Source organism: Phalangium opilio, unplaced genomic scaffold (assembly GCF_054372755.1).
Source record: "Phalangium opilio isolate 3A_F unplaced genomic scaffold, DU_Popi_V2 ptg000209l_1, whole genome shotgun sequence".
In the NCBI taxonomy this organism is placed as follows: domain Eukaryota; kingdom Metazoa; phylum Arthropoda; class Arachnida; order Opiliones; family Phalangiidae; genus Phalangium; species Phalangium opilio.
Window position 1 is genome coordinate 3,730,311 of NW_028324217.1, and position 27,002 is coordinate 3,757,312.

The 27,002-nt window shown below is 36.9% G+C and overlaps 1 protein-coding gene and 1 long non-coding RNA gene across 2 annotated transcripts; both read right to left on the minus strand.

Annotated features, from left to right (window-relative positions):
• Positions 1 to 8,181: 8,181 nt before the first annotated feature.
• LOC149618450 (uncharacterized) lies at positions 8,182 to 10,136 on the minus strand. The gene is made up of 3 exons (XR_016375375.1): positions 9,140 to 10,136; positions 8,795 to 9,077; positions 8,182 to 8,735 (listed from the first exon to the last, which is right to left on the minus strand). It is a non-coding gene; the product is annotated as an uncharacterized LOC149618450 (long non-coding RNA).
• Positions 10,137 to 14,982: 4,846 nt separating this feature from the next.
• On the minus strand, positions 14,983 to 23,871 carry LOC149618451 (uncharacterized). The gene is made up of 3 exons (XM_089855647.1): positions 23,433 to 23,871; positions 23,258 to 23,348; positions 14,983 to 22,784 (listed from the first exon to the last, which is right to left on the minus strand). Exons 2-3 carry the CDS (start codon positions 23,301 to 23,303, stop codon positions 15,931 to 15,933), a joined length of 6,900 nt encoding a protein of 2,299 aa, XP_089711773.1. The 5' UTR covers positions 23,304 to 23,348; positions 23,433 to 23,871; the 3' UTR covers positions 14,983 to 15,930.
• Positions 23,872 to 27,002: the final 3,131 nt, after the last annotated feature.

Below are 27,002 nucleotides of genomic sequence, written 5' to 3' on the forward strand. Positions count from 1 at the left end.
CAAAATTGGGTATCGTTCGGAAGGATCAGCTCCTAAGTGATAAAGGATTGGATCGGCGATGTAATTTCGTTGTACGCGATCAGCTATGCCCGCAATCACTTTCCCGGGACAGTAATCGAGAAGCTACGAAAGCAAAATCAGTGTTTTTCCCTTTAAACTAATAACTAATAACTGAACTAATAACTTGATTGCATTAGCTTTGGGGTCCGCTTCAGGTCCAGTGGTGTTACCTGTAGACACGAACCGTATGCCCACTAACTGATTCCCGCGATAGTGAAATATTGGTCAGCGTGTTATACGTAAAAGTTTGTAGTTTAATATATAATTCTTTCATAAGGTGTCATACTTCTTCTTACTGTTATTTTGTTTATGATATTATTATAAGTTCGTAAGATATGTTCCGTAAGTTTTTCACTGGTTGCTGTGAGCTTGTCACGAAGTGACGTAGTGAAACGTCATAGATAGTATAATATTGGTCCGCGTGTAACGACAAAAGTAAATACATACGCCAGTGCCTAGTAATACGAGAAGCCCTTCCCTCCCTCTGCGTATGAATACTTTCCCGACCGTGGCACAGGGAACTAGCCGTGTATAGGTTCATAATGTAGCGGATGCTAGCTCTAGTACCAAAAAGTAACGTTTGGATAGTCAACATCATGTACTACTTTCTAAAAACTTATGACATCAAGAAGCCCTTACCCGATTCGTTAGTTTGCGTAGGGGTTGAGCGGAGGGTAGATTGCACCTCATTTTGCATGACTTCTTCAGCCAGAGGCAGGGAATGGATAATAAAGTGTACTTTTTGTTTTTATAATTATATACTTTTGGTCACTTCTTGACAATCTCTCAGTAACCACTGGCAAGCTTATGATCTAATGAACTTGTAGTAATATCTTAAGCAAAATTGCAATAAGGAGTATGACACCTAATGAAATAATTACAATTTTGACCGAGTGTAAGTATTACCAGGAGTTCATAATAACCCCCCTTCGGGGGGAAAGTATGAAACTGGCCATAGAACTATTGGTAAAAATCGCGAACAACAAGATTCTGTCGTTGCGCATAGAAAGGATTAGCCTGTTTATGGACATACAACCTTACAGTATATTGTAGTGGTATCTATGCTCCTTGGTTTTCGTTCCAAAACTTCCGTTGGCTGGGATCTCCGTCGAAACGAAAAATGGCGATATGGTGGACGTAGAAACACGTTGCAACTCTTATATTAAAGATACTGCGAATAAATTTGCCCAAACCGTTTTAATTTAGCCACGGAATTCTCACTCACACATATCACAACAAAACATTATTGACGATCGTTTAAATGTTTTGTAGAAAACTAGAAACCCCGACTGAGAGCCAACTTCTTAGCCAAGGCTTAATTTACACCGTTTCGAGTTCCGACAGAAGTAGACGTGAGCCATTTTCGATCCCAAAATCACAAGATCAAATTGTGCTAAACCGGAAGTGTGTAAGTTAATGCGCGTGGGCGCTAAAAATGGAGTAACTATTTCTTTGGGAGTTTCGCGGTGTATGAATCCGCTGAGCTTTACGGCGAAACTTTGTTGTTACAGGCTTTTTAACCAGTTTCGTACATCGGGTTATTATGAACTCCTGGTATTACCAAAAGAATATAGATATAAAAACATAACGTTCGTTTCATTAAAAATTTCCTGCCATTGGCTGAAGACGACATGTAAAATGAGATCCAATCTACCCTCCGCTCAACCCCTTTCGCAAACTAACCTATCGGGTAAGGGCTTCTTGACGTCATAAGCTTTTAGAAAGTAGTACATGATGTTGACGATCCAATCGTTAGTTTTTGGTACATTATGAGCCTATTCACGGCTCGTTCCCTGGGCCACGGTCGGGAAACTACTCATACGCAGAGGGGGTCGACACTATTCTGGACTAAAGGAGGGATTCTCATATTACTCGGCACCAGCAAGTTTCAAAGAAGCGTACTTTTTGTTTTTATATCTATTTACTTTTGCTCTCAGTTACCAGTGACAAACATATCTTACGATCTTATGGTATTATCTTAAGGAAAAGAACAACAAAAAGTATGACACCTAATGAAACAATTACAATTAAAACCGAAGGCATGTAGTACCAAAAGCATATTATTATAAAAACAAAAAGTACACTTTATTATCCATTCCCTGCCTCTGGCTGAAGAAGGCATGTAAAATGAGATGCAATCTACCCTCCGCTCAACCCTCTAGGCAAACTAACCAATCGGGTAAGGGCTTCATGATGTCATAAGTTTTAGATAGTAGTACATCATGCTGACGATCAGGGCCGGATTAAGCAATTTTGCACCCGGGGGCCGAGTTAATGCGCTCCCCCTTAAGTCGAAAAAAAAAGGAACAGCAACTCAATGCGCACCCAACAAACCTTGCGCGCCACACGGAGTTTAACGGGAGAAAAACTGATTTTGCTTTCGTAGGGTCTCGTTTACTGTCCCAGCCAAGTGATTGCGGGCATAGCTGATCGCGTTCAACGAAATTACATCGCCGATCCAATCCTTTATCACTTAGGAGCTGATCCTTCCGAACGATACCCAATTTTGCACCCTATGCTTCCCTTTAATTATCAGTTACCATAATTGCTCGCTCTAAAATTACTTAAAATGGCCTTGGCTACGCGAAATCCTTTACGGAATACTGGATCTAACTAGGAATACATACGGCTAATTGGAATCATTGTAACCCCCCATATGGCCAACTGTAATTTCTACGCGTTTTGTGGGACGGTCTAATTCTGACGTCTTTGTAACTGCTATTGCGTGTTTTGGTAGCAACGCGAGGTCAGGAGAGCGTGCGAGGTGCGAGGCACGGCGAGATAGATTATTCGCCAAGTAAAATTCGACATTCAAAATAATAAGTCTAGCTCTTCCCACAAAATCCACCTAGATATGTTGGCAAAATGGATGCTACACCGTGATTCCTTTTAGCTCTAGGTATTCCTGGCCTAACTGACTGAGAAATGGGTTCAGAGTTCAGACACTGTCTTTTCTAAATGGTGAAGTTAAACCAAAATCACGGTAAAGCTCATTAACTATGCTACACTAAATTCAACTTATATTCATGGTTCGTGCACTGTCTGGCCCACGGCAATGTGTACTTGATCCTTTAAAATCTGGGCTTTTTGAAAGAAACTAGCGTATAGATCAATAATTCAATGCCAGCGTACAAAATACTACAGACAGTACACTAATACAATTTCAAGGGAAACCCTTTCTCAATACTAGGGTAGACTACCCTGGGTAGTCCGGGTTAATCATGGACAAATTCCATCTGCACAAATATTGTCTTAACAAACTGCTGTCCGCCGGCATTTAACAACTTCCTATGTAGACCATATTTCAATCAACCCTAAAACAACGTTTTTATCTCAAAGATTACTTAGTTCCTAGGCCCAAAACTGTACATCAAAAAGCAATGAAAATAATTCATAGCAAGACAGAAAAACATAACCGGTGCGATGACGTGGCAATGGTTAGTTTGTAAAAAACATTTGGATTTTAAAGGTTCAAAAGAGTTAAAAAGGATCTGCTTCGTTTCCAATGTTAAAAAAGGTCTATTTCGAAATATCCTTTTTAATATATTTATTACTCAACGTCTGATAAAAATCTATGCCTTCAAAGTTATACTGGTTTTTTTTTAATTCCCTTTTGGGTAAATTGAGGAGATAAAGAGTTGGTCTGACATTTTTTAACTGTTATCGTAGACGTATTTATTTTTCACACATTTTTACGCCCTCGATTTGCCTACTGCCCGTGCACTCTTTCACTAGTTCCCGATAGAAAATCACATCGTAGTTGATCAAATTACATACCGCAAACCCGTCAAACGTAATTCGACTTCATTTCTGCCTCTCTACCGCGTATTCTTGTAGCCTTTGAACTACATTTTACCCGAGTTAGGCCTGAATTTCGGGCGTATTTGGATTTTACTGGGGTAGCCGAAAGTTCTTCCTTTGATCAGCACCGTGGAGTCAATATCGTTTCCTGCTCTGCTCTTGGAAATCACGTGTTCATGATTTTTGAAGTCATTTAAAACAAAGAATCACGCCTTTCGTCGACGATCCGCCATTTCTCTCTTTGCCGACAAGGAATCAGTCCAGAATCTAGAGCTCTTTGCCGCCATTGGAATCGCTTTTGGAATCAATTTATCGAGGCCATGTTGGAATGAATCTCTTCTTAATGCGCAGCAAGAGTAAGCCTTTTAATAATTCATAGTTTATCATTTTAATAAATTAAGTAGTTTTAATGAAACAGGCAGAGTTAATTATTTTCTATCGCGATTTTAGTCTATTTAATAATAGTTTTAAATTAAAATTAAATAAACCACGATCACAAGTTTAACTTGGGCAAGGCTTAGGAAATTTAGCTTATATTCTTACTATATTTTATCGCCATTAATAAAGGAACGGGTTCTCATTTATTATTCAAATATGTGGGATTATTTAACTTAATTATTAATTTGTTAGGCGTAAAGCTACAATTCAATTCTAACGAGGTAATAGATTAATATTTGTTATTAATGTATTTTCTTCTTTAGACGTGAAGAATTATCTGCTGCTGATCAGTCAGACGTTTCCTAGCAGATGATTTCAACGTTCGATGCTCTTGTGGAGTTCATACGCTGTTAGAGACGTCTGTTCCACATGACCTATTTCTTGGACTTTCGATGCACGAGGACATTCAGCTCATTTGGAAAATTATAGTGAAGAAACTGAACTGATTAGTTTAATTCTTAAATTTTTTATTTCTCACTACTTAATTCAATTTTACGCGGTCAAACTACTTAATTCAATTTTACGCGGTCAAACTTTAACTTACAATACTCTTTAAATAATTTTTTGTGAAAAATTTTTGTAAACACCTCAATTGTTTTTTTCGTAATAAATGAATTTTTTCTTGGGTCACGTTATTTGTTTTATTGAATTAGTTTCGATACTAGGGGTGGTTCGAATTTTTTAGGGTCTGGACTTTTAGGCTTATTTTTACCATTTTAATCAATATTTACTGATTATATACTATTTTTTTATTATTAAATTCATTAAAAATAAGCTTAAAGTAACCAATATTCCAAAAAAAAACTAAAAAGGGGCCCCAAAAAAAAACTAAAAAGGGGCCCTAAAAAATCACCCCAAGTCCAGACCCTAAAAAATTGAAACCAAGCCTAGTATCGAAATAAATTAGATAAAACAAAGAACGAGGTTTAAGGTAAAATTTATTCAATAAGAAAAAAAAGAACCAAGTGTTTACAAAAATTTCTAACAAAAAATTTTTTAAAGTGTTTGGTAAAATAAAATTTGAACGAGAAAAAAAGAAGTAGTTGCAAGTAGAAAATGAATTACAAATTAAAAAGATGTAGTAATTTGCGTATTATATTTTCAGTCTTCAAGGTTCGGTGATGTTGTCCGTATTTTTGGAAGTTATCGCTGAGAGAGATAGAAATACATCGTGTAATAAAGAATATCATCTGGAATGATACGTCTCGGAACTACCAGCGACAGAAAAATCCAAGAATATCAGCCGCATCTGTAAAAGAAAACGTATTAATAACCAATATTGAAACATTGCCTAATAAGAATTAAAGGGGTCCTTACAAAAAACCATTTAAATCTATGGTAATGTTTCCGTTAATTATTGAAGAAGAAACTACGTAAAATATTCCAATAAATAGAATATAAGATTCTCACTAAATATTAAGCCATTGACAAATCATAATTAAATGGGCTACGTTAAGGTCCTAGCAAAATAATACTTTACGGAAAGAATACCTTGATTAAAATAATTTTAGAATCTCAATAAATATTAAGCCATTGCCAAATCATAATTAAAGGGCTACTTTTAGGTCCTAGCAAAATAATAATTTACGGAAAGAATACCTTAGATTAAAATAATTGAAGAAAAAACTACATAGTGTTTTCCCATAAATAGAATTTAAGAATCTTACTAAATATTAAGCCATTGCCAAATCATAATTAAAGGGCTACTTTAAGGTCCTGGCAAAATAATAATTTACGGAAAGAATACCCTAGATTAAAATAATTTAGGAAAAAAACTAAGTAAAATATTCCTATAAACTGAAATTAAGAATCTCAAGCCTTTACATCGCGGTCACGGCTCATTTTAAAATTAATAATTGGACTTAATTTGCAGTAATTAATAATTTACTAACAATTAACCCTGGCCTTTTCATTTAGACTAATTTATTAAATTACATAGACAGTCGTTCGTTATCTAAAATAATTATATACCGTCATGAATGAAAGTTTAGAATTTCAAATCTTTAATTTACGCGTAATAATTCTACAATATCCTCGTTAATTTAATTTAAAATAAAATGACGGCATAAAGTAAAAGCTTAGAGATTAGTCCCACGCCCGGAAATAATATTTCTAAAGGTTTAGCCTAGTGTAACTTAATCTCGCCCCGTTAAGTCATACATGAGACTTATTTTAGATTATGTAGCTTCGCACCGTTAAATGAGACCTAATTTGCAAAAACTGGGGGTTTGTTATTTAATATAATTAAATAATTTAATTCCCCCTAAATTAATCCCAAATACTTGATTGAAGATGTTCTAAGTTAAGCCCTGTCTCACTGACTTAGTGTTTGGAAATTTCCTCATATTGTACTAAATTTTCAATAAACTAACTAACAATTAACTCTACCTAAGTAACTTAAACTCTAGGATTAAATAAAATAATAAAACGCTAGTTGGAGGGCTTTGGATTATTGAAAGACTTCTACACTTACGGTACTAGGCATAACCTTTCCACGTTGATTTAAACGTTCCAATGAACATTCAATGGCGGAGATCTCGAAGTTACGTCCCGACTTCGGCGTAAAACGTTGCTTTCCATCCAATATTTCCTTCGAAAGTCAGGATTACGAGGAGCTGTTCAAGGAACGATGTTGACTGGTCGCCGGCGCTGAGAGAAAAAAAGACTGGACAAGTGGCTTCCGAGTCTTATAGTAACTTCCGTCGTTGGGGGCGCTTCGAAGTGTGTCACGTGGCCGCTAATTCAAATAAGAGAACACACCATTAGGCCTATAAAATTATAAAAACAGCGTCCCTAGCGGCAAATTTCTTCATGAGTTAGATGTCAGTAAATACGTAATTACGTATACAGCGCCCCTAGCGGCAATTTATGAACTATACATTGCTTACACGAAAGTCTAGCAGAATTTTATCAGGCTATAGATGTCAGGAAATACGTAACTACGTATACAGCGCCCCTAGCGGGAAATTTATGAACTGTATATCTAAGCTTTGTCTACGATGGTATTTTGCTTACTTGAAAGACTAGCCGAATTTTATTAGGCTTAAGATGTCAGTAAATACGTAACTACGTATACAGCGCCCCTAGCGGCTATTTATGATCTATACATTGCTTACACGAAAGTCTAGCAGAATTTTATCAGGCTATAGATGTCAGGAAATACGTAACTACGTATACAGCGCCCCTAGCGGGAAATTTATGAACTATATATCTAAGCTTTGTCTACGATGGTATTTTGCTTACACGAAAGACTAGCCGAATTTTATTAGGCTTTAGCTGTCAGTAAATACGTAACTACGTATACTGCGCCCCTAGCGGCTAGTTATGAACTATACATTGCTTACACGAAAGTCTAGCAGAATTTCATCAGGCTATAGATGTCAGGAAATACGTAACTACGTATTCAGCGCCCCTAGCGGAAATTTATGAACTATATTTTTAAGCTTTGTCTAAGAAGGGATTTTGCTTACACAAAAGTGTAGCCGAATTTTATCAGGCTTAAGATGTCAGTAAATACGTAATAATTAATCCCTTTTAAAATCATATGCATATGTCTGTAACTTTATTGACAAGAAAAGCAATAGAAAGTTAGATTCATGAAATCGAAGAAACAATTATTTAATTTTATTTATTCTATAGTACATTTATAAAGCATAAACAAAGTATATAGATTTAAAACTAAAAGTACGCTTCGTTGAAAATTGCTCGCGCGAGAAAGCACTTTAAATGACTCTAATATAGTTGGTCTAATTCAGAGGATATGATGTATTTGTATGTATGTGACCCCGTTTCTAAACCACAGCCACAGACATTAATTAGTAAGCTTATAAATATAAATGATTTTATCATCCAGATTTATGAATATTAATGCAAATTTTTATTTCGAAATATAATACATTTATTTCATTTTTGTATATTACACTTGGTTTTTATTAAAGATAAATAATTAAAATGATACAATAATTTATTGAAATGAATGAATATTGCGTCCAGATCCTGAAAAAAAAAAGAACAAAAATTTTATATTATTTACAAATTTTAAGCCCAGTTTTTCCACGCTTCCGGAAATTGGGGTTCTTGGATGGAAAACAACTTGAATTATTAGCATGGATAGGAGTGTGTTCGTGATTGTTTCTATATCCAGATTCTGAAAATAAAATCAAAATATTCTGATTATGAAAAATGCATATTTGAGCGGATTCGAAAACCTCCGAAAAAAAGCGTGAATCCTGAACAGCGTACGCGTGTAGCTATAATCGTAAGTTATACTCTGTTATCTTAACATTGATAAAAACAATTGAAACCATATCGACCCAATTTACCTTTCCAAAAGTTAAGAAAATCTGCGAAACAGAGATGAATTTTCTCTCATTCGTCTGTTATTGCGCTATTCTTCCCTGTAAGTCCTTTCTTTCGAACAGTGTGGAGGCGAAACCCTACCGAATGTAATTATTACGCTTATGGTTCACGTGAGTCAAAATATTTGTTAAAATACCTCACTTAGTACGTTGCCTACGTTATACGCTTAGCATCGTAACAACGACAAGTATGACCGACATTTCCCTTTGCTATTTTACCACGTTAAGATGGGAATGCTTTCGGCTACCCGGGATCGCTTCCACGAACGTTTTCACGTTAAGTGTCATACGTAACTTATGACAACTTGGAAATTTTCAATATTATAATCTCTTCAAAGATGGGTTGGGGTGATCTTGGAGTTTTCGGGCAACCAAAAACTTGGACCAAATGGCAGTTGAAGGAACCCTGTTAACAGACTTCTACGCGGCGAGTCCTTCCTGTTCAGTGTTCACTCTGTATGTTATTCTGTTAATTATTATACCTTCAGCAAGAACCCATCTAAATTCTGAGAATGTTCAAAGAGAGAATTGATCTCCCCGTTCTCAGGTAAAAGCATTGTTTCCATCAGCGCGCCACAAAGCGCGTCAAATTTTCAGGCGCTTGCTATACTGTGAAAGTCGTTTATGGACACTTTAACCTTGAAGGAGAGAGGGATGGAGTGGTACAGAGTACCCGTAACGTTGCCTCTGCACCCCCACCTACGGAACGGCACCGAAGTCCTCGAAGCATCCTCAGCGTTTAGGTAGGGTCGCGCAGTACGGAATAGAAGCTAGTACTCGATCATTCAAATACAATGGCGCTACGCGGCCCCTGATGGTTCTCACGGTTCAACCTACGCATCCAAGATGTTCTTTGGCAAAAGCTGGAGAGGAAGGTATACATACGTTTATAAATACACTTTTGAATAAACGACATGGAAATTCGAAGCACCTTAGAATAAGCCACAACAAAAATGAATCAATTAACCGCGATTTTACTCGTCCATAAGAGAGGCTGGGTTATTTGCTTTTTATAATCGTCTTTTGTGGTCGTACCAATGAGCTAAGAGACAATTTAGCGTACCATTTTCATTCATGACCCATTCGACTTGAGTAACTAATAAAATCGACTTCAATCACTAATAAAACTGACTTGAATCACTATTAAAATCGACTTGCCTTTCTAATAAAGTCGAATTGAATCACTAACAAAATGGTCTTGAATCACTAACAAAATCGACTTGAATCACTAATAAAATGGACTTGAATCACTAATAAAATGGACTTGAATGACTAACAAAATCGACTTGAATCACTAACAAAGTCGACTTGAATCACTAACAAAATCGACTTGAATCACTAACAAAATCGACTTGAATCACTAACAAAATCGACTTGAATCACTAACAAAGTCGACTTGAATCACTAACAAAGTCGACTTGAATCACTAACAAAGTCGACTTGAATCACTAACAAAATCGACTTGAATCACTAACAAAATCGACTTGAATCACTAAGAAAATCGACTTGAATCACTAATAAAATCAACTTAAATCACTAATAAAATCAACTAGAGCTAGAAACAATAAAAAATCAACTAGATTTGCAAACGATTATTTTTTTGTAAATTATTGGAAATGTTTTACAAATATGTTTGCATAATTACACATCCTTTTCGTATAAACATAAAAAAATTGATTTTTCTTTAATGTTTTCATAAAAAGCAAGTAGTAAGTAAAGAAATTTTTAAGAACAAAGACATCTGTCCTCAGCTGTGAAAAAATAGGGGTTGAAAAACATAAGTCTTGAAAGTGAAAACAAATTCTCGTAAAATTATCCACTTTATGGTAAACGTCCCAAGAAAAAATGAGAATAGTCCTTGCTTACCTGTTATGGTGGGCTATTTTAATTTCCCAATCTACCTGGTCTGTACTTTCGAAGAGGGTTGTTTCATGTTTGCCGCAAAATGATTCAGAAACACACGCTTTAGCTCAGTGAATTAATAAAAGCACAGATATGAATTCAAACGATTGGAATTCCGGAATTGGTGAGTTTTCAATACCAACATTTGAACAAACAATTAGACCGATACCATATATTGTTGAAATGGATATTTAGAAATACCATAAGTTCATAAGACGTCATGTTCCATAAGTTTGTCACTGGTTAGTGAGAGCTTGTCTTGAAGTGACGTACTTGAAATGTCATAGATTCTCGTAAAGCGACGCCTGGTGAGACACTGTCAAAGGCTTAGTACAGACTAAATAGGAAGAATGCTAGAGACTAACTGGGAGCTAGTTCGAGAACTACGCGAGAATTGACTACACTCGGTTTTGCAGGACTTCCATCTTCCTATTTAGTCTGTACTAAGCCTTTGACAGCCCCTCACCAGGCGTCACTTTACGAAAATCTATGACCTACGTCAATCACTTCATGACAAGCTCTCAGTAACCATGGTGAGACACTTATGGAACATATCCTATGAACTTATGTTTATACATATCCATATTGACCGTTCAAAAACCTCAACGCTAAGAGATTATAAATGCTAGCGTAAGAATAAGAATGACCAGGGATAGATTTAATTTTAGAAGTAGGAATGGAGTCTAACGGTGTTAGTATTTACTTCAATCCGACTCATAGCCCAGTTTAGAGCCTCTCCCTCCAACACGTAACGAAAACTTTAAATTATCTTATTGGCTCACTTAAACTACGCTTTGATGACGTTGCTGAGGGGGACGGCGAAAAATACGTAATTCCTTTTTACCTCTGTCGCTATGACCCACCTCTTCTTTCATACCCCTCCGTCCGGTGGAAGGGGTCCGGGACTTTGACGCGCGCCCAGATTGCTCTGTTCTCCATTCCTTCTTCTAAAATTAAATATATCCCTGGTTTGACGTTAGAAGTGACCCATGAAAACTTGCTTCCCTTGTACCATAGATCTTATTTGTATTTACCTTCATCTTTGACAGTCTCTGATGCCATCAATATTTACGTTACTTCAAAAGCCCACGTTGATAGAATATTACGACGGAAACGTGCGTCAACATCCAGAAGAACAAACCAATCAGTACAATTATCGAAGGAGACATCTGCTTCGAAATGGAAGCCAATTCCATCTATTTCACCAGAAAATGCACCAGTTGAGGTACCATCCAGTGTCGCGGAATTTTTACTTGCTTTGAAGATTTCTCAGAAGGACCAAGCAAAGCCTAAAATATTACTACATTCACCACCAACACTAGAAAAGACATCTCTTTTAACAAAAATATCAAGACCCAAAGCCAAAATCCACGAGTGCTTACCAGAGCTGAAATTACCTGTTCCGGGCACATCTGATTTTTATACGAATTTGGACTATTCCCAGCCCGAAGCTAAAAACAGTTACAGTTACAATCACGAAAACTTACTAGAATCGTCGTTACCTGTTCCGGATTCATACGATTCGTTCACTAGTTCTAACCATTCCTCTCTTGAAACATCACCCGAAATTGAAAACACTACACACTTCACTTCTTCAGTCCGGTCATCAACACCCAGCGTTCTATCGTCATACGAAAGTTACCGGACATCTAGTTCTGATGAAGAATCATCTACAATACCAAGGGTTAAGAAGGTCAAATTATGCTATAGAAAAGAATCATACCCTTCATCAAATTCACAACGTTTGGTGGCAACTATAGGCCCGAGTGGTGAAGACACTGATTCCACTGAACGAAGCTCGATATCCTCTGATGACCTCATGTCACCGAATAAACACGCAAGCCAAGCAAAATTAGAGCAAACCTTTCAACTGTTGCCTGAAAGATTAGGTTTTGGTAGTGAAAAGAATGATTCTAATATGGAAAGATCGATGTCGAACCAATCTATTTCATCGAGTTCCAATGAAGAAGCGGATGTGTTGAACCAATCAATGTCATCGAGGTCAAACGAAGAATCAGATGTGTTGAACCAATCAATATCTTCGAGTTTAAATAAAGAATCAGATGCGTCGAACCAATCGTCACCTGTGAAAGTGTCGCGAAGTCAATATACCTCAAACTCCTTTTTTGAAGTCCAACAACACGAAGCACCATTACAATGCAAAGAAAAAGAATCTGATGCGTCAAATCTGACGTTACAATACCTACCACACCCTGAGATATTAATTTCACAAGTACCTTTTAAGCTGCCCAAATATATTGAAGGGCTCTCACCGATTCAAAGTCACAAAACTAACATCGCACGGTCAAAATCATCGGATTCGAGTTCTAATTCGCCTAAAGTTTTATCGCAAAGCGAAACTTACGAAACCAACTGTTATACGCAATGGAACAAGTCACCGCAATTAAGTGAAACCAGTATATCTTCAACATCGAGCTCAAACCCTGATTCACAGAGTGGTGCAAACAGGAGTTGTAACGCGCATCAGTTGATATCTCTCACCAAAGAAATCAGAACCGTACCAGCATCTAGTCCTTGTTCATCTAAATCTTTGTCACCGAATTTGGTCGATAGACCTTACTATGTAAAACCAAGTTTGATGTCCCCGCAATTAAGTGAAACCAGTACATCATCAGCTTCGAGTTCTAACTCACCTAAATTGCTATCTCAAGATCTAAGTGAGATATCCAGTACTTGTAACACGCAACAGTTGACATCACTCCCAAGTGAAATCAGGACGTTGTCCGGTTCAAGTGCGAATTCACCTGAATTAATACTACAAAATCGAGGTGAACAATCGAACTGTTATCAGTATGCACAGCAGACAATTCCGATTAAAAACGAAATGAACGTGTTGCCAATTTTGGTTTCAAAGTCACTTCCATTTGAACCAACATCAACCATTCCATTAGAAATAATGACCAACAAGAACGCTATGACGGGGCAAGTGATACGACTCCAAATTATAAACAACAGCATGTCAATTTCAAGTTCGAAATCACTCAATTCATCTACAAGAAATTTGAATAACAAAATAGCCTTACCTTTAATTGCAAATTTAAACTCACTACTATGTCCAATATCTATTGTTGAACCGCATACGTTTACCGTAATTACACCATTACTAAATTCCTTACCAGTTACACAAATAACAGGGTCAAACTTGCCCATCCAAAAAAAGTCAACCCGTGGATTTTGTTGCGACTTTTGCAACTTCAAGGGGAGCAAGAAGGACATTAAACTTCACTTTGCTACAAAACACAATATCAGGTACATTTGCGACATTTTACGGTGTAATCTTTTCTTTCGAGATGAGTGGACTTGGCAACAACACCGTCTAACGCATGAACAGTATCATCACAAAAAGAAAGCCCAGCATTGTATGATCTGTGACTTTAAGGACTACAGCACGACGAATATTAAGAATCACTACTTGAGCTCTCATAGCTCAACATTCATCTGCAACTTCCCTAGATGCACTAACTTCGTTTGCTTAAACGCTAATTCATTTGAAGAACATAAAAAGATTCATAAGAAGTATCATTATCAATGTCAAGTTTGCGACCATTCGACCACGAAAGTGAAATATCTTAAAAGTCATTACAAGTACCAGCATTCCTCGGTTTTCGTCTGTAAATTTGGACCATGCGCGCAATCGTTTGAAGACAAACTCACATTGATGGAACACATCGACAAGCACAAAGACTCGACAAAACATCAAACACTCTGCAGGGTTTGTTTGTACGATTTCAAGTACCCGCGTCCAGCTTTGTTGAAATTGCATTTCAAGAAGAAACACCCGTCTCTCTTAGCGTGTTCTTATCCTAAATGTGTCCTTTACTTTGAGAACCAGAATTCGTTAGAAAAGCACCATAAAACGCACGAGGTTACACACAGTGGACATAATCAACATCTCTGTAGATACTGCACTTACAGCACTGTGAAGGAAAGCGAGTTACAGCAACACGAAAAGGCATTGCATGAGACAACGTAAAAAGGAGATGACGCTAACAAACAAACTGGGGCAATCGAACAACGGACATCAGAAAATAGTTTAACGAAAGACGATGTCAATACCAAGTCTTTACAAATGGTAGAAGTTTCTCGAGATGGAAGATGGCCACTTGTAGGCCTAGGTCAGATGGCAAATGGAGTTCATTCAAATAATTAGACTTAATGGAAACTTAAGCTAACATAACTAATTATACATTAATTAAAAGAACATCTTCTTTTTCTAAATATAAAAGGAATTAAATATTAATAATAATAAATGATCTCTTATTACAATATGATAATGAGCATTTAATTAGTCTTTAAAACAATCAAGGACTACTGCGCCATCCGCCATTTCTTTAGTGGCGTCTGCTAAATCGAACCCATTACCACCTACGGGATTGGTTGAATTCTCACAGGCTGAGAGAGGTAAGTTGTAAGAGGTTCGATTTAGCAGACGCCACTAAACCAATGGCGGGTGGCGCAGTAGTCCTTGATTGTTTTTAAGACTAATGAAATGCTAATTAATTTGTAATAAGAGATAATTTATTTATTTTAATATTTTCCTTTTATATTTAGAAAAGGCAGCCGTTCTTTTTAGGTGTAATATTTTCTTACCTTCATTTACCCTTTAACTGTGAGCAGTTAATTGTCGCACCTTTTCGCAAATTCGTACCTACGTTTATTTTTACGCTTATTCTAAGTCCATATCCTTTTTTTGTATAAAACTATCCTGAAAAAGTTCAAAATTGTTTTAATTATTTTACGATGTTTTCCTTATTGATGTTTATTAAAATTTGTCAACAATAAATATTTTTTTAAATTGTTTTAAGTTTTATGGCCTGTTGTTGAAAAGGTCGAACAAAACATATTTGGTTTCAAATTTTACTACCTCTACAAATATTAAGTTTAATTAAACATTTAGAATTATTTAAATTATATTAGACTTTAATATTACAAAATTAAATTTAATTTTAAATTTGTTTCAAAAATTCATTTCAATTTGATCCAAAAAAAAATAGATTTTACATTTTACCCAACTTAGTTCAAACGCATATTCAGTTTAAAAATAGGATGATTTAAATTATAAGTAATTTATATGTAAATTTACAATTAAGCTTGAAAATTTAACATTTCATTTTGATTTTAATTATTAAGTCATTTTGGCAAGGAATTTAAACATTCGACTTAAGTCAAATACAGTTAAAATTATAGAAACTTTCGATAATCAAATTTTTTGGGTAGCTAGATTGTAGTGACAATTCCTAAACTGGCAGTTTTCAAAATAAAGCAAATTAAGTTTCCTTGAACCACGTCTTACCTATGACGTATTTCAAATAATTTTTATCCACCCGCCGATGACGTCTTTACAGTTCTTTTAACTCCAACGGTCCAACTCTTGTTTTGGCTGTCTTCGCTGCGTGCGACTCCATCCACCTTCTACTTCCACGAAAGAAGATTCACTCTTGTACCGGATTATATTCGCCTTCAAATCTAAAGGTGTTTTACCTTTCGCATTAGCGGCTTCAATATCGGCTCCTTTTTCTATCAAACAAGCAATCACATCGGAACTATTGCACCTTACTGCGAGATGCAACGGTGTGTCTTTGTCTTCGTTAACCACGTTGACTTGCGCGCCTTTATCCAACAGTAAACGAACCACTTCGACGATACTTTTTTCAGCCGCTATATGAAGCGGAAACTGGCCGATAGAATTTTGCACGTTAATTATGGCACCTTTTTGCAACATGGCCGATACGGAGACGACATTTCTGTGTGACGTGGCGTAGTGGAGTGGTGTGAAATTACTTTCGTCTTTGCAGTTAACGTTGGCCCCGGCATTTAGTAGTTTAATAACGATATCAGAGTAACCTCTTTCGGACGCCAAAAGAAGGGAGTTATCAAGACCTTCAATGTTTTTGTCGTATTTAAGCAGGAATTCTACAATTTCCGTAAATTTGTAATAAACCGCGACTTTCAATGCAGTCCAAAATGAATAATAGGCGTTGATATTGGCCCCATTTTCTAGAAGAAATTCAATCATATTGATGTTTCCATTTTTTATGGCGTTGTACAAAGGTGGTATGATAATTTTTCTCTTGTAAAATTCGTAATCTTCCCACTCGTACCTTTCATCGGAATACGGTGGGTTCAATGGGAACCCTTTCTCTATAAGGTAAGTGACACATTCAAAATGTCCCCCGTCAACTGCCAGATTTAACGCAGTGTAATACGTCAGCTGATAGAAGTTAATTTTGCAAAAGTCCCTCGTTTCTTCCGACGCGAATGACAGCCTATTACCCATCTTCTTGTTAGCCTCTTGAAGAATATCTTTCAATTGGTCCAGTTTAAAATAAATCTCCGCGTCATTCAATTTATCCAGTGTTTGTGAAGTTTTTTCAAATTCCTCACGAATGTCTTCGAGAAAATCAAAGTCTCCCATCAATTTAATCAGAGGTTTTAGACGTTCTTGTATCGCATAGTCTTGATGCAACGTTGCCACTAAAATTGTCTTCTTGTCGCCTGGAGTGCAATTTTGAAGAGAGTTTAGTATGATGTTAGAAAGTTCGATGTATTCCGCATCGATGGTTAAATGTAGTACCGTTTGCTTATTTTCGTTTTGAGTGGTAAGATGATGAAGAAATAACGGAGTGTCTTTAAAACAATTGAGCAAGAATTCCAGTATGCTTTCTTGGTAATCCGAGACCAATTGGTGCAATGATATGTTACACGCGTTTTCTTCGTCATAATCCTTCTGTTGTAGAAACCTTTGGTGCAGAATGTCACCAATTCGGTGCAGAATTTCCTCTTCAAATTCGTGGCGATATAGTAATTGATTAAAGAATTTCTTCACAACATCAAATTCATCTTTAACTATGATATCAATCATAAGGTCAAGAACGTAAGTGTCTTCGTGATGAATATCCTTTATTTGGTTAATTAAATAATCGGCCACAAAATAATCAGCGGTTATCGCAAGTCTGTCGAACTGTTCTTCCACGTCGCAATGTATAAATCTACCACCTTCGTCAATTTCAAGACCAAGAGACTTTAATTTCTCTTTCGTTAGGCCTAACTTGAGTTCTAACGATTTTGCCCAGAAGAATTTGCGCGAATCGTGATCCAACGATGTAACAAAAGGCTGTGATGGCAATAGTGCTACGAGAGCTCCGGTATTTTCCATAATAAGTGCAACGTCAAATGGAGTTTCATTTATGTGATTCACCGGGTTAAGATTCCCTAACAAATTTAAGACTGAAAATATACGTGGGGGAATATCGTCCATGTTCATTGCGGCATAGTGTAATGGGGTATCTCCATTCTCGTCAACCGCGTTGACAAGGGCCCCCTTTCTCAACAGTAAGGAAACTCCATAAGGATTTCTCGAGAAAACAGACCGGTGTAAGACTGTGTTGCCTGAATCCTCATGACGTCTGTTCACATCGACACCATGGCTAAGAATCGTCTGCACAATTTTAATTTTTCCATGCCTAACTGCGTATCCTAATAAGCTATCAAACATGTCGGGAAGTTCAACGACAGTGGTCGTTTCTAATCCAAGGTCCAATAAAATCGAGAGCATGTCGTCGCGGTTGTTGTCAATGATCTCAGCCATAGTAAACCAGTCTTGTAACATGTGACTGTTCTCAGATAGTCTCGAAGTAACCAATTGGACCATCTCAGCGCTATCCGAATACACAGCGTCTTCAAGCAGACTGTTATAAGGCCGACTGAATATGAACGGTACGGCGGATGGTACTTGTTCCATGAGAAACTTGGCAGCTTCTAATCTCCCATTCCAAACCGCGATATTCAACGCTGTTGAGAAAGATTCCTTATATGCTAACATTAAAAAGTGCCGAGTGTCTTTATCGCCAGCTTTTTTTAAAATGTCGCGTAAGTCCTTTACATTACCACGTTGAGCTGCATCAAACAATTCAGTTGCCAAATACATTTTATCTCGAATTTTAGTAGTCATAGAATCCAGTACATCACCGGCGTGGTCTTCTACGTAATTCATAAACGTTTGCCGACATTTCCGGTTGAGGATGTTTCCGAACAAAAATACCCATTGAACCTTTTGTGATGATCCTCGGATTTTTCCAAGTAGATAATCCAGGAGTTCCTTGCTGTCCGAATTATTGTTCTTCAAGGCAAGTACGGTTGGTGTTTCAAAACCAAGATTCACAGCGTTAACGAAATAGACCAAGGTTTCGGCTGTGGACTTGTTTAAACAGCAATCCACAAGAAATTTAAATACTTCTTTAAGGTTGTAATTTATGGCCATATGGAAAGCGGTGTTTGAGGTAACTTCAGACAACCAAGAAGATTTTTCAGAATTGCTTCGAAACAGTTTCGAAAATGCCAGACTGAAACGTTCAACAACTGGTCTGTAGTACTTCAAGTTCTTTAAACATCCATTGAAAAATACACGAACAAAATCAAATCTAATTCCAGTCATAATTTCAGTCATGATAGCTTGAACGATGCTTTCAGGAATACGTTGTTTTTCTAGGGCATTAGTAAAAAAATTCGCGACAAAAAACTCCACGAAGGTTCGATGGACGAATTGCGGTTGATTTTTAACTCTGACAACCAATCCCACCTTTAAGGCTTTTTTCTCAAGTATCTTCTTGATTTCGGGTTCAAAGTACTGCATTTCAATCGGGGCTGAATCATATGATTCGTATTCTATCTCGAGAGCCAACTGACGATGAAATTCTCGTAGCTGTCTAATGGCCAGTTCCTCACTGTCTTCCAAATTGATGTCACCGCGGGTACTCTTACGTTTTTCATTTTCGTAAATTTCGATCTTCTTACGCTCAAAGGCTTCGTATAAACTAACCAAGGATATGTTACTTGATATATTACTAATATCCGTGTCTGCATATACTTCGGCTAACAGACGACATTGCAATGGAACTCCTGTAAATTTTGTCTCCGCGTCAGCAATTGAAATTTTGAAATCTTCAATCAATTTCGTGGCTTTTATCATCAAAACATCCGGTGAATCAAGAACATCTTCATTATTAGTCCAAACATCAACCAAAAATTTAACTTGATCGTCTTTCGTAAATTCCCGCATTACAAAATGATGGGTTTTTAGTACCGTTTCAATTTGGTCTCTTGAGAATGGTCTTGCGGTGACGAAAATGTTTGTGACCTTGGTTTTCATTAAGACGCTAAGTAACTCGATGAAAACGCTTTCATAATTGGGGCAGATTTCATCAAACGCGTCGAATAATAGAACGACATTACCGATATCAATTAATTTTCGTTTAAATAAGTTTTTCTCCAATGCTGTTGAGAGTCTAGTATTTACGTTACAATTCATAATTTTATCTATTAAGAAATCAACCGCGTTCGATACTTTAGGTTTGCCAAATTTTTCAGGCCAAAAATCCTTACAAACTGCTTTTAAAACCTTGGTGCAATCACTTAGATTTATTCGAACTACCCATAAGCTAGGATTATTTGACTTAATTTTGAGACTTAAATTGGTTAAGGTAGTTGTTTTACCCATTCCGGCTGTGTCTGAAATGACCAGCGATTTAATAAGTTTCCTAGCATTTTCAATTTCAGTTTCGTCCCATTTTTGAGTTTTTCTAATAATATTCGGACAATCGTACAGTTTTTCAAACACCGTTTTCACGTACTCATCATGATCCAGATGTTGTCTAATGTAATCTACAGAACCATGGGTTTCTTTCCATTTTAAAATATTCAATTCAAGCGTTAACCAATGAACATTTATTGCGTTTTTGGAAATCTCCACTTGTTCAACTAATTGATCAAAATTTTCTCTACTATACTTGTCACTTAATATAAATATCCTACCACGGTCTAAATCAAACTGATTCTCATCGCACATTTGCACGATATCTGGTTTTACGTCGAAAAACATTTCCAAATTGTTTTTCTTTATTTCTTGCCCACTAATTGCAATAATTTCTCTGGTATTTTTGTTGTCTAACACTACACTGGCATTAACCTGTAATTCTATTAGAAAAACTCGTGGGACGTAACAACTCGTGATTTTTCCCAAGTCAGGGACTTGATTTCCGATTTGTATAAGCCTGTCTTTCATTAATGAAATTATGGTTGAATTGTCAATGATATCATGAATTACCTCGTTTTCACTCAGAAGACTTTTCAAAGATATTGCATCAACGGAGCCTTGAAATATCACCATGTTTTTTGACAAAAGGATTTTTTGGGCGTCTGATGTTAAGTCAGTCCATTTTAAGCCTTCAAAGTCCACAATTTTGACGGCATCTTTAAATTTTTTCTTAGTTAACTTTTCCAAGTAGATGGTTAAATCGGTTCTAACTACACTAATTATGATAAGTCTGACGTTTTGCTTAACATTGGGATTAATCATTACTTTTACGAGTTGTTTAAAAAATTCTTTAACTTCATTTTCGTCCGAATTCATTGGGCTCAGATTACAATCTAAAACTAAAACTACTTTTCCAAAGGCCTGTGACATAAGCACTTCTTTTAAACTAACCGACTTATTTAAAGCTAGTACATTCTGTAAGCGCATAAGTAAATAGTGTTCATGCTTTTTAAGCAACTTGTTCATCATGGTGGTAACAACATCGGTATCGCAATCATTATTTGTTCGAATTTGTAAAATTGTTTTGTCAAATTTCTTGACATCTTCACTAAGTTCGCAGTTTTTGCTGAAAAAATCAGTCATCGTTTTCAACTTATTACTGTACTCGATCGACTCATTTTTATAAGCGAATTTTCGAACCTCATGAATTGTCAAAGATTTTTCGGACTCATCTTTAAGCTCAGGGTAAAATTCAAGTAATCTCTTAACAAAAGATACTAATTGTCCTAAATTTCTTCCGTTGTCGCATTGTGACTTAATTTTACCAGATTTGATTTCTAAGTATTGAAATTGTTCAAGTATGTAACTAGATTCAATTTCATTTGATGGCAAAATATTTTTAAACAATGTAATTGGTTTAAAGTACTCGGGAACACCTCGTATCCATTGAATGTGCTTTAAAAACTTCTGTTCGGTCAACGTAAAGACACTGAGGTTACATGTGTCTTCTTTAAATGGTTTGGTTTGATACCTGACTGGAAAATAACCTTGACTTTGTCTCTGAGCATAAACGAAAGCTTGGGTTTTGGTATTTGGAATTGCACAATTGTCAAGCCATTTAAACGTAGGTAAAAGTAACGTCTCACATTCGTCACCCACCGGTAACACGTCATTCACTGGCCAATCCATTACGACTCGCATATTATGACTAGATGACAGGTAGTCCAAGATGAGTTGTAAACTACTGGAATCTTGATAGTACTGATCAGTCAAAGAAAAATTGTCCGAATCAGGTTTAGTTATAAGAACAACATTCCCAATGTGTTTGTTTAAACAGTTAATCACATTTGGTGATACAACAAAGTTGGTGATGTCCAAGTTGTTCAAATCAATCTTCTTGTCTTCATAACGGACATCGAAGTAATCAACCAAATTAATTAATAAATCCTCACATCCGACGCTATCAAATACCTCAGTGTGAACTAAGTATCCGTCATCAGGATTCTCGCGTTGCAGAAACACGTCTTCGTTGCCTTCGTCTTTAACCAAGTACTGGACACTAAACGCGGCAATTTGAGCCAACCATCCGCCGAAACCATGTCCAGTGAAAAATAATTGGAAGCGCGCTGGTAATTTCCCCTCAAGTTCTTTGATGACCTCGTACGCGAAAGTGACCGCTGAATGGACTTGCTTGTGGTATCTTTCGTATATAGCTTGTAAGTGAGTTTTGTACGGTTCCTCATTGCTGTTTTTAGTACCGCGATGCGCGATAACTACTTGAAGTTTTTTAATGTTTATATACGCAATTCCAAAGTAACCGTTTTCAATATTAGTATTAGTGGCAGTTGTTAACATTTTCCAACCTCTTAGTAAAACATCTCTACTTTCGTTTGGATGAGAGTTTTCAAAGCATTTAGCAGCAAATTGCGCCAATTCGTAAGTCGATGGTCGACCGAGGGTTTCTAGTTGCAATAACTCAAATTTACTTTTACTGGCAACTTTTTCGAAGTATTTATTCTTTAGAATTTTCTTTTTGATGTCTTTGTTGCTGAGACGCAAATGAATGTCGTACTCCAAATTGATAGAATAAGGAGCGGTTGCAGTTCCTTCGTCTTCGGACTCGGACTCGTCAGTAGAAGTTGACTCTTCGGAAGATGTCTCACTGTCTACATCTAAGTTATAAAATAATGTTGTTATTATTGTGAAAGTGGTTTTGTTACAGTTCTTTGATGTAATGGTTAAGTAATGTTTTATTAAAGGAAAAGGGCAGATGACATAACATTATATCAAGAAGTGATATCTAGTTTATTAGGGAGAAGTTATAAGATGCCCAAGTATTCGCGCGCCATAGTCCCAGTCCCCCTTTCAAAATACAATGGGGGACGTAAAAGAAGGCCAGGCAATTTCGCTGCCTCTCCTCAGTCGGAAAATACAAGTAATTTTCGTCATTCGCGTCGTGCTGACGTGAGTTTTCAAGAACCAATGAGATGCCAGTTGGTTGTAATTTAGAGGCGGAGATTAACTCCGGACCCTATACGTTTGGACTGGAGATAAAGCTAGAAATGTGGCGAATTTATACCTTTCTTCCTAGTAAACTAGATATCGCTTCTTGTCAATACTTAAAACAAACCCTTCTTAGCCTTACCTCTTTTATTAACATTCGGAATAGATTTCTTCGATTTGGAACTCATTTTAAGTTGGGTTTGGTATCTCCGTTAATTTAACCAAATGAAAAACTGTAATGACAATAAATAAGGCAAAGTTAATTATTATTTAAACCCTGAATATTTCCGCAATAGCATTTCATTTAAATAACTTACCGTTCTAGCACACGATTGTTATAAAAATATATCAAACGTTTTACATTTAGGCCTAGTTCCGTCTTGATTCCATAACGAAGGGATTTCTAAAACCAACTTAAGTTAGGATGAAATTGTGGCCTTGGTTTTTATCTCTGAAGTTGGGAGAGACTCTGTGACTGTTTAGTTTCCTACCACTGTACCCGTACCCCGTTTTCAATCACTCTGTTTTAAGGTCGCTAACACTAGAATCTAAATGAGAGAGAAACGAAAGTAAAACTTATCGGAAGGCGGCGTTACAAGCAAACTTCGCGCTTTATCTAAAAGCTCTTAAATGTTTCTTCAAACCCACACAAAGCTTTATCTCCAATGGTGCATATTTATGTAAGAACTGGGATTGATTTAATTTTAGAAGTAGGAATGGAGAACAGTGTAGTCTGGGCGCGCGTCAAAGTCCCGGACCCCCTTCCACGGGACGGCGGGGGGGGGTATGAAAGAAGAGGCGGGAGGGTCATGGCGACAAAGGTAAAAAGGAATTATGTATTTTTCGATGTTCCCGTCAGCAACGTCATCAAAACGTAGTTTAACTGAGCCGATAAGATAATTTGAACTTTTCGTTACGTGTTGGAGGGAGGGGCTCTATACTGGATGGTCTATGAGTCGGAATAACTGAAGTAAATACTAACCGTTCTCCATTCCTACTTCTAAAACTACATCTATCCCTGGTAAGAATACAACTATTTAACTAAGGTAGAAAGACATAACAGCCATTTTCTAAGATGGCCGCCGATTTAAATTTAAAAAATTCAGGTAACATAACCTTCTAAATATAAATGGAAAACAATTAAAAAAATAAATGATATCTTATTACAAAATAATTAGCATTCAATTGGTCTTAAAAACGACTACTGCGCATGCCATGCCGCCATTGGTTTAGTGACTACACTCGGTTTTGCAGTCCATCTTCCTATTCAGATTGCACTAAGCCTTTGACAGCGCCTCATCAGGCGTATGTCGCTTAACCTTTAATCTATGACCTACGTCAATCACTTCATGACAAGCTCCAGTTTGTAACCAGTGACAAACTTATAGGGAACATATCTTATGAACTTATGCTCTGACACAACATTCGCAGAACTGAGACTCGCAAAGCAATTTATTTTGTGTTAGACGTAGTAATTGTAGTTGGACGCAAAAGTGTCTTATGTATCACGAGAAATAAAAGTATATGACACTTAAACTTAATTAAAATTTTACCATATAACTCTGCGCGCACCAACTGTAGCTGTTAAAGTTTACACGGGATTCAAGTCAACAGTGTAGAAGGACAGGGTTGGCAAAAATCCGGATAATTTGAATAAAATCCAGACCAGTGGTTTTTATTGGATTAACCGGATTTTATTGGATTTATCCGGATTTTTTAAAAAAACTAGTCATTTTAGGTTTTTTGAAGGCAAAGTACTTCTGTTTAGCTCTTATTTGAGCTTTGGGGCACTCCCCGACCCCTAGCCCCGGTTCCAATACAAAATCGTCTTCTAGTTTAACTACTAAAATGTTTTCATGAAATCTATTTCTTTCCTGAGTGCACGAGCCTAACACTAGCGCGGCTCCAGTGGATCCCTTACAAGGGGACTTTCCTTCTAAACTCCGGGTTTGGCTTGGCAAAGGCTAGTGGGCGGGATTTATACATGCACGTATAAATTCCGCCCACAAATGCCTCTAGCTTTCCCAAGCCAAAACTGGAGTTCGTAAGGAAAGTGAACTTGTAGGGGATCCACTGGAACCACACTATGCTTTAAGTTCGAGTAATACTGGTAATATATTGTAAGCTGTAACTGGACAGTAACTGCTAACGTAACTATTAGTGGGGTGGTGTAGCGGTTAGCGCTTTCGCCTCGCAGCAAGAGGATCCCGGGTTCGATCCCGGACTGTGGCACCGGGTGAAAAATCTGGGAAGAAATCCTTCAGCGTAGAGTTTGCATGTTCTCTCCCCGCTTGTTAAAGGAGTTTTCCTCCGCGGTCTAACCCGGTTTCTCCTTTCCATCAAAACTTGCAGAGGTTAACGGTAATAGTTAGTATAGGGAGCTGTCGGTTAGCTGTGGCAAAGGGGCTAGCCACCACCCCTCCATGCATTGTAAAGGCGTTAGATAAGTGGCAATAAGTCGCAAGATGACTTGGTCCAATTAGCTACCTGAGCTTTTATCATTAATCTTTAGTTATCGCTTCATATATTTTTTCCTTGTTTCTGGTTGTATTTTAATTATTTTTAAAGCACAAAATTGATTTTTCCCCATTCATAATTAAGCCGGATATTTTAGGTGGATTTTTTTAAGTGGATTAATCCGGATTAAACCAGGTGGTTTAAACCGGACTGGATAGGTAGTTGCCAACCCTGTAGAAGGAACTTATCAGAGACCAAAAAAATTTATATAGTTTTAAAGCTACCAGCACCTGTGTTTTCGTATTTAAGTTTTGTGTCTTCGTCCATATACACACGTTTTTAAGTCCTTTATGTGGTGTTAGTCTCAGCTATAATTATTTGTGATGTATTCGTATAATTATTCATACCTTTTCCTGGTTTGCTAAAGTAATTCCTCGCTAAACGTCAAGACATTTAAGAATTAAATACACAGGTGAAGTGTAGCCGAACTCTGATTCTGGATTGTTTGTCTCAAACCTTTCCAAAGGCAAACGTAGTGAAAGCAACAATAATACCTTTTAGGTAGGTAAGTACAAATTTCAAGATATTGTCGTTTTTTTAACAGACGTTGGTTAACACTGGTTAAAGCGATAACTCCACAATAAACTTTTAAGAAATTTCTCATGCACTTATGAATATTTAAAATATTAAAAATTGCAGGAGATCTTCCAAAATATGTCACTAATGCGTCATATTTTCCACTGCATTACTCTATGCACCTTATGGGTATTTGTCCAATCAGCGCTGAATTACTACAACAATTCCTTGAATCAATTACTGGAAACAAAATGGAGGCTACGATCTGAATCTTTGACAACTTTCGGCTACTTTAGCTACGCCTGTATTACCATATCGTTAACTATCTCCATCATAGGACGTGTTTATTACACCGTTATGACTTGCGCTGGTCTGTTATTCCATAACTGTTTCCCTGAACCGGTTAATCTAAAGACCACCGCAATCAACCGAATGAAGTTACCCTTAATATCGCTGAGAATTGTAACCAAAGGGTCATACCCCGACCTTATAAAGGCCAATGTAGAATTCAACAAAAAACTGTGTTTAAAAGTGGGATTGAAACGATTCGTAATTGAAGTTGTTACCGAAAACAAAATTGATCTTGGCATTTTTGCAAATGATGATAAAATCAAGCAGATTGTTGTGCCAAGTACTTATGTAACGAAAAGGGGTACGTTGTTCAAAGGTCGTAACCTTCAGTATTGCTTGGAGGATGGTGTAAGCGCACTAAGTGATAACGACTGGATTTTGCATTTGGACGAAGACAGTTTGCTGACTGAAGATGCTGTTAAAGGTTAGAGAAGAGAGAACCATAAGCTCACAAGATGTGTTCCATAAGTTTTTCACTGTTTACTGAGAGCTTGTCATGAAGT

Coding starts and splice junctions, on each gene's coding strand:
- LOC149618451 (XM_089855647.1), bottom strand. CDS start 23,303: ATGAGTTCCAAATCGAAGAAATCTATTCCGAATGTTAATAAAAGAG. Junction 22,785..23,257: donor TCCGAATGTTAATAAAAGAG/GTAAGGCTAAGA, acceptor TTTATAACTTAG/ATGTAGACAGTGAGACATCT.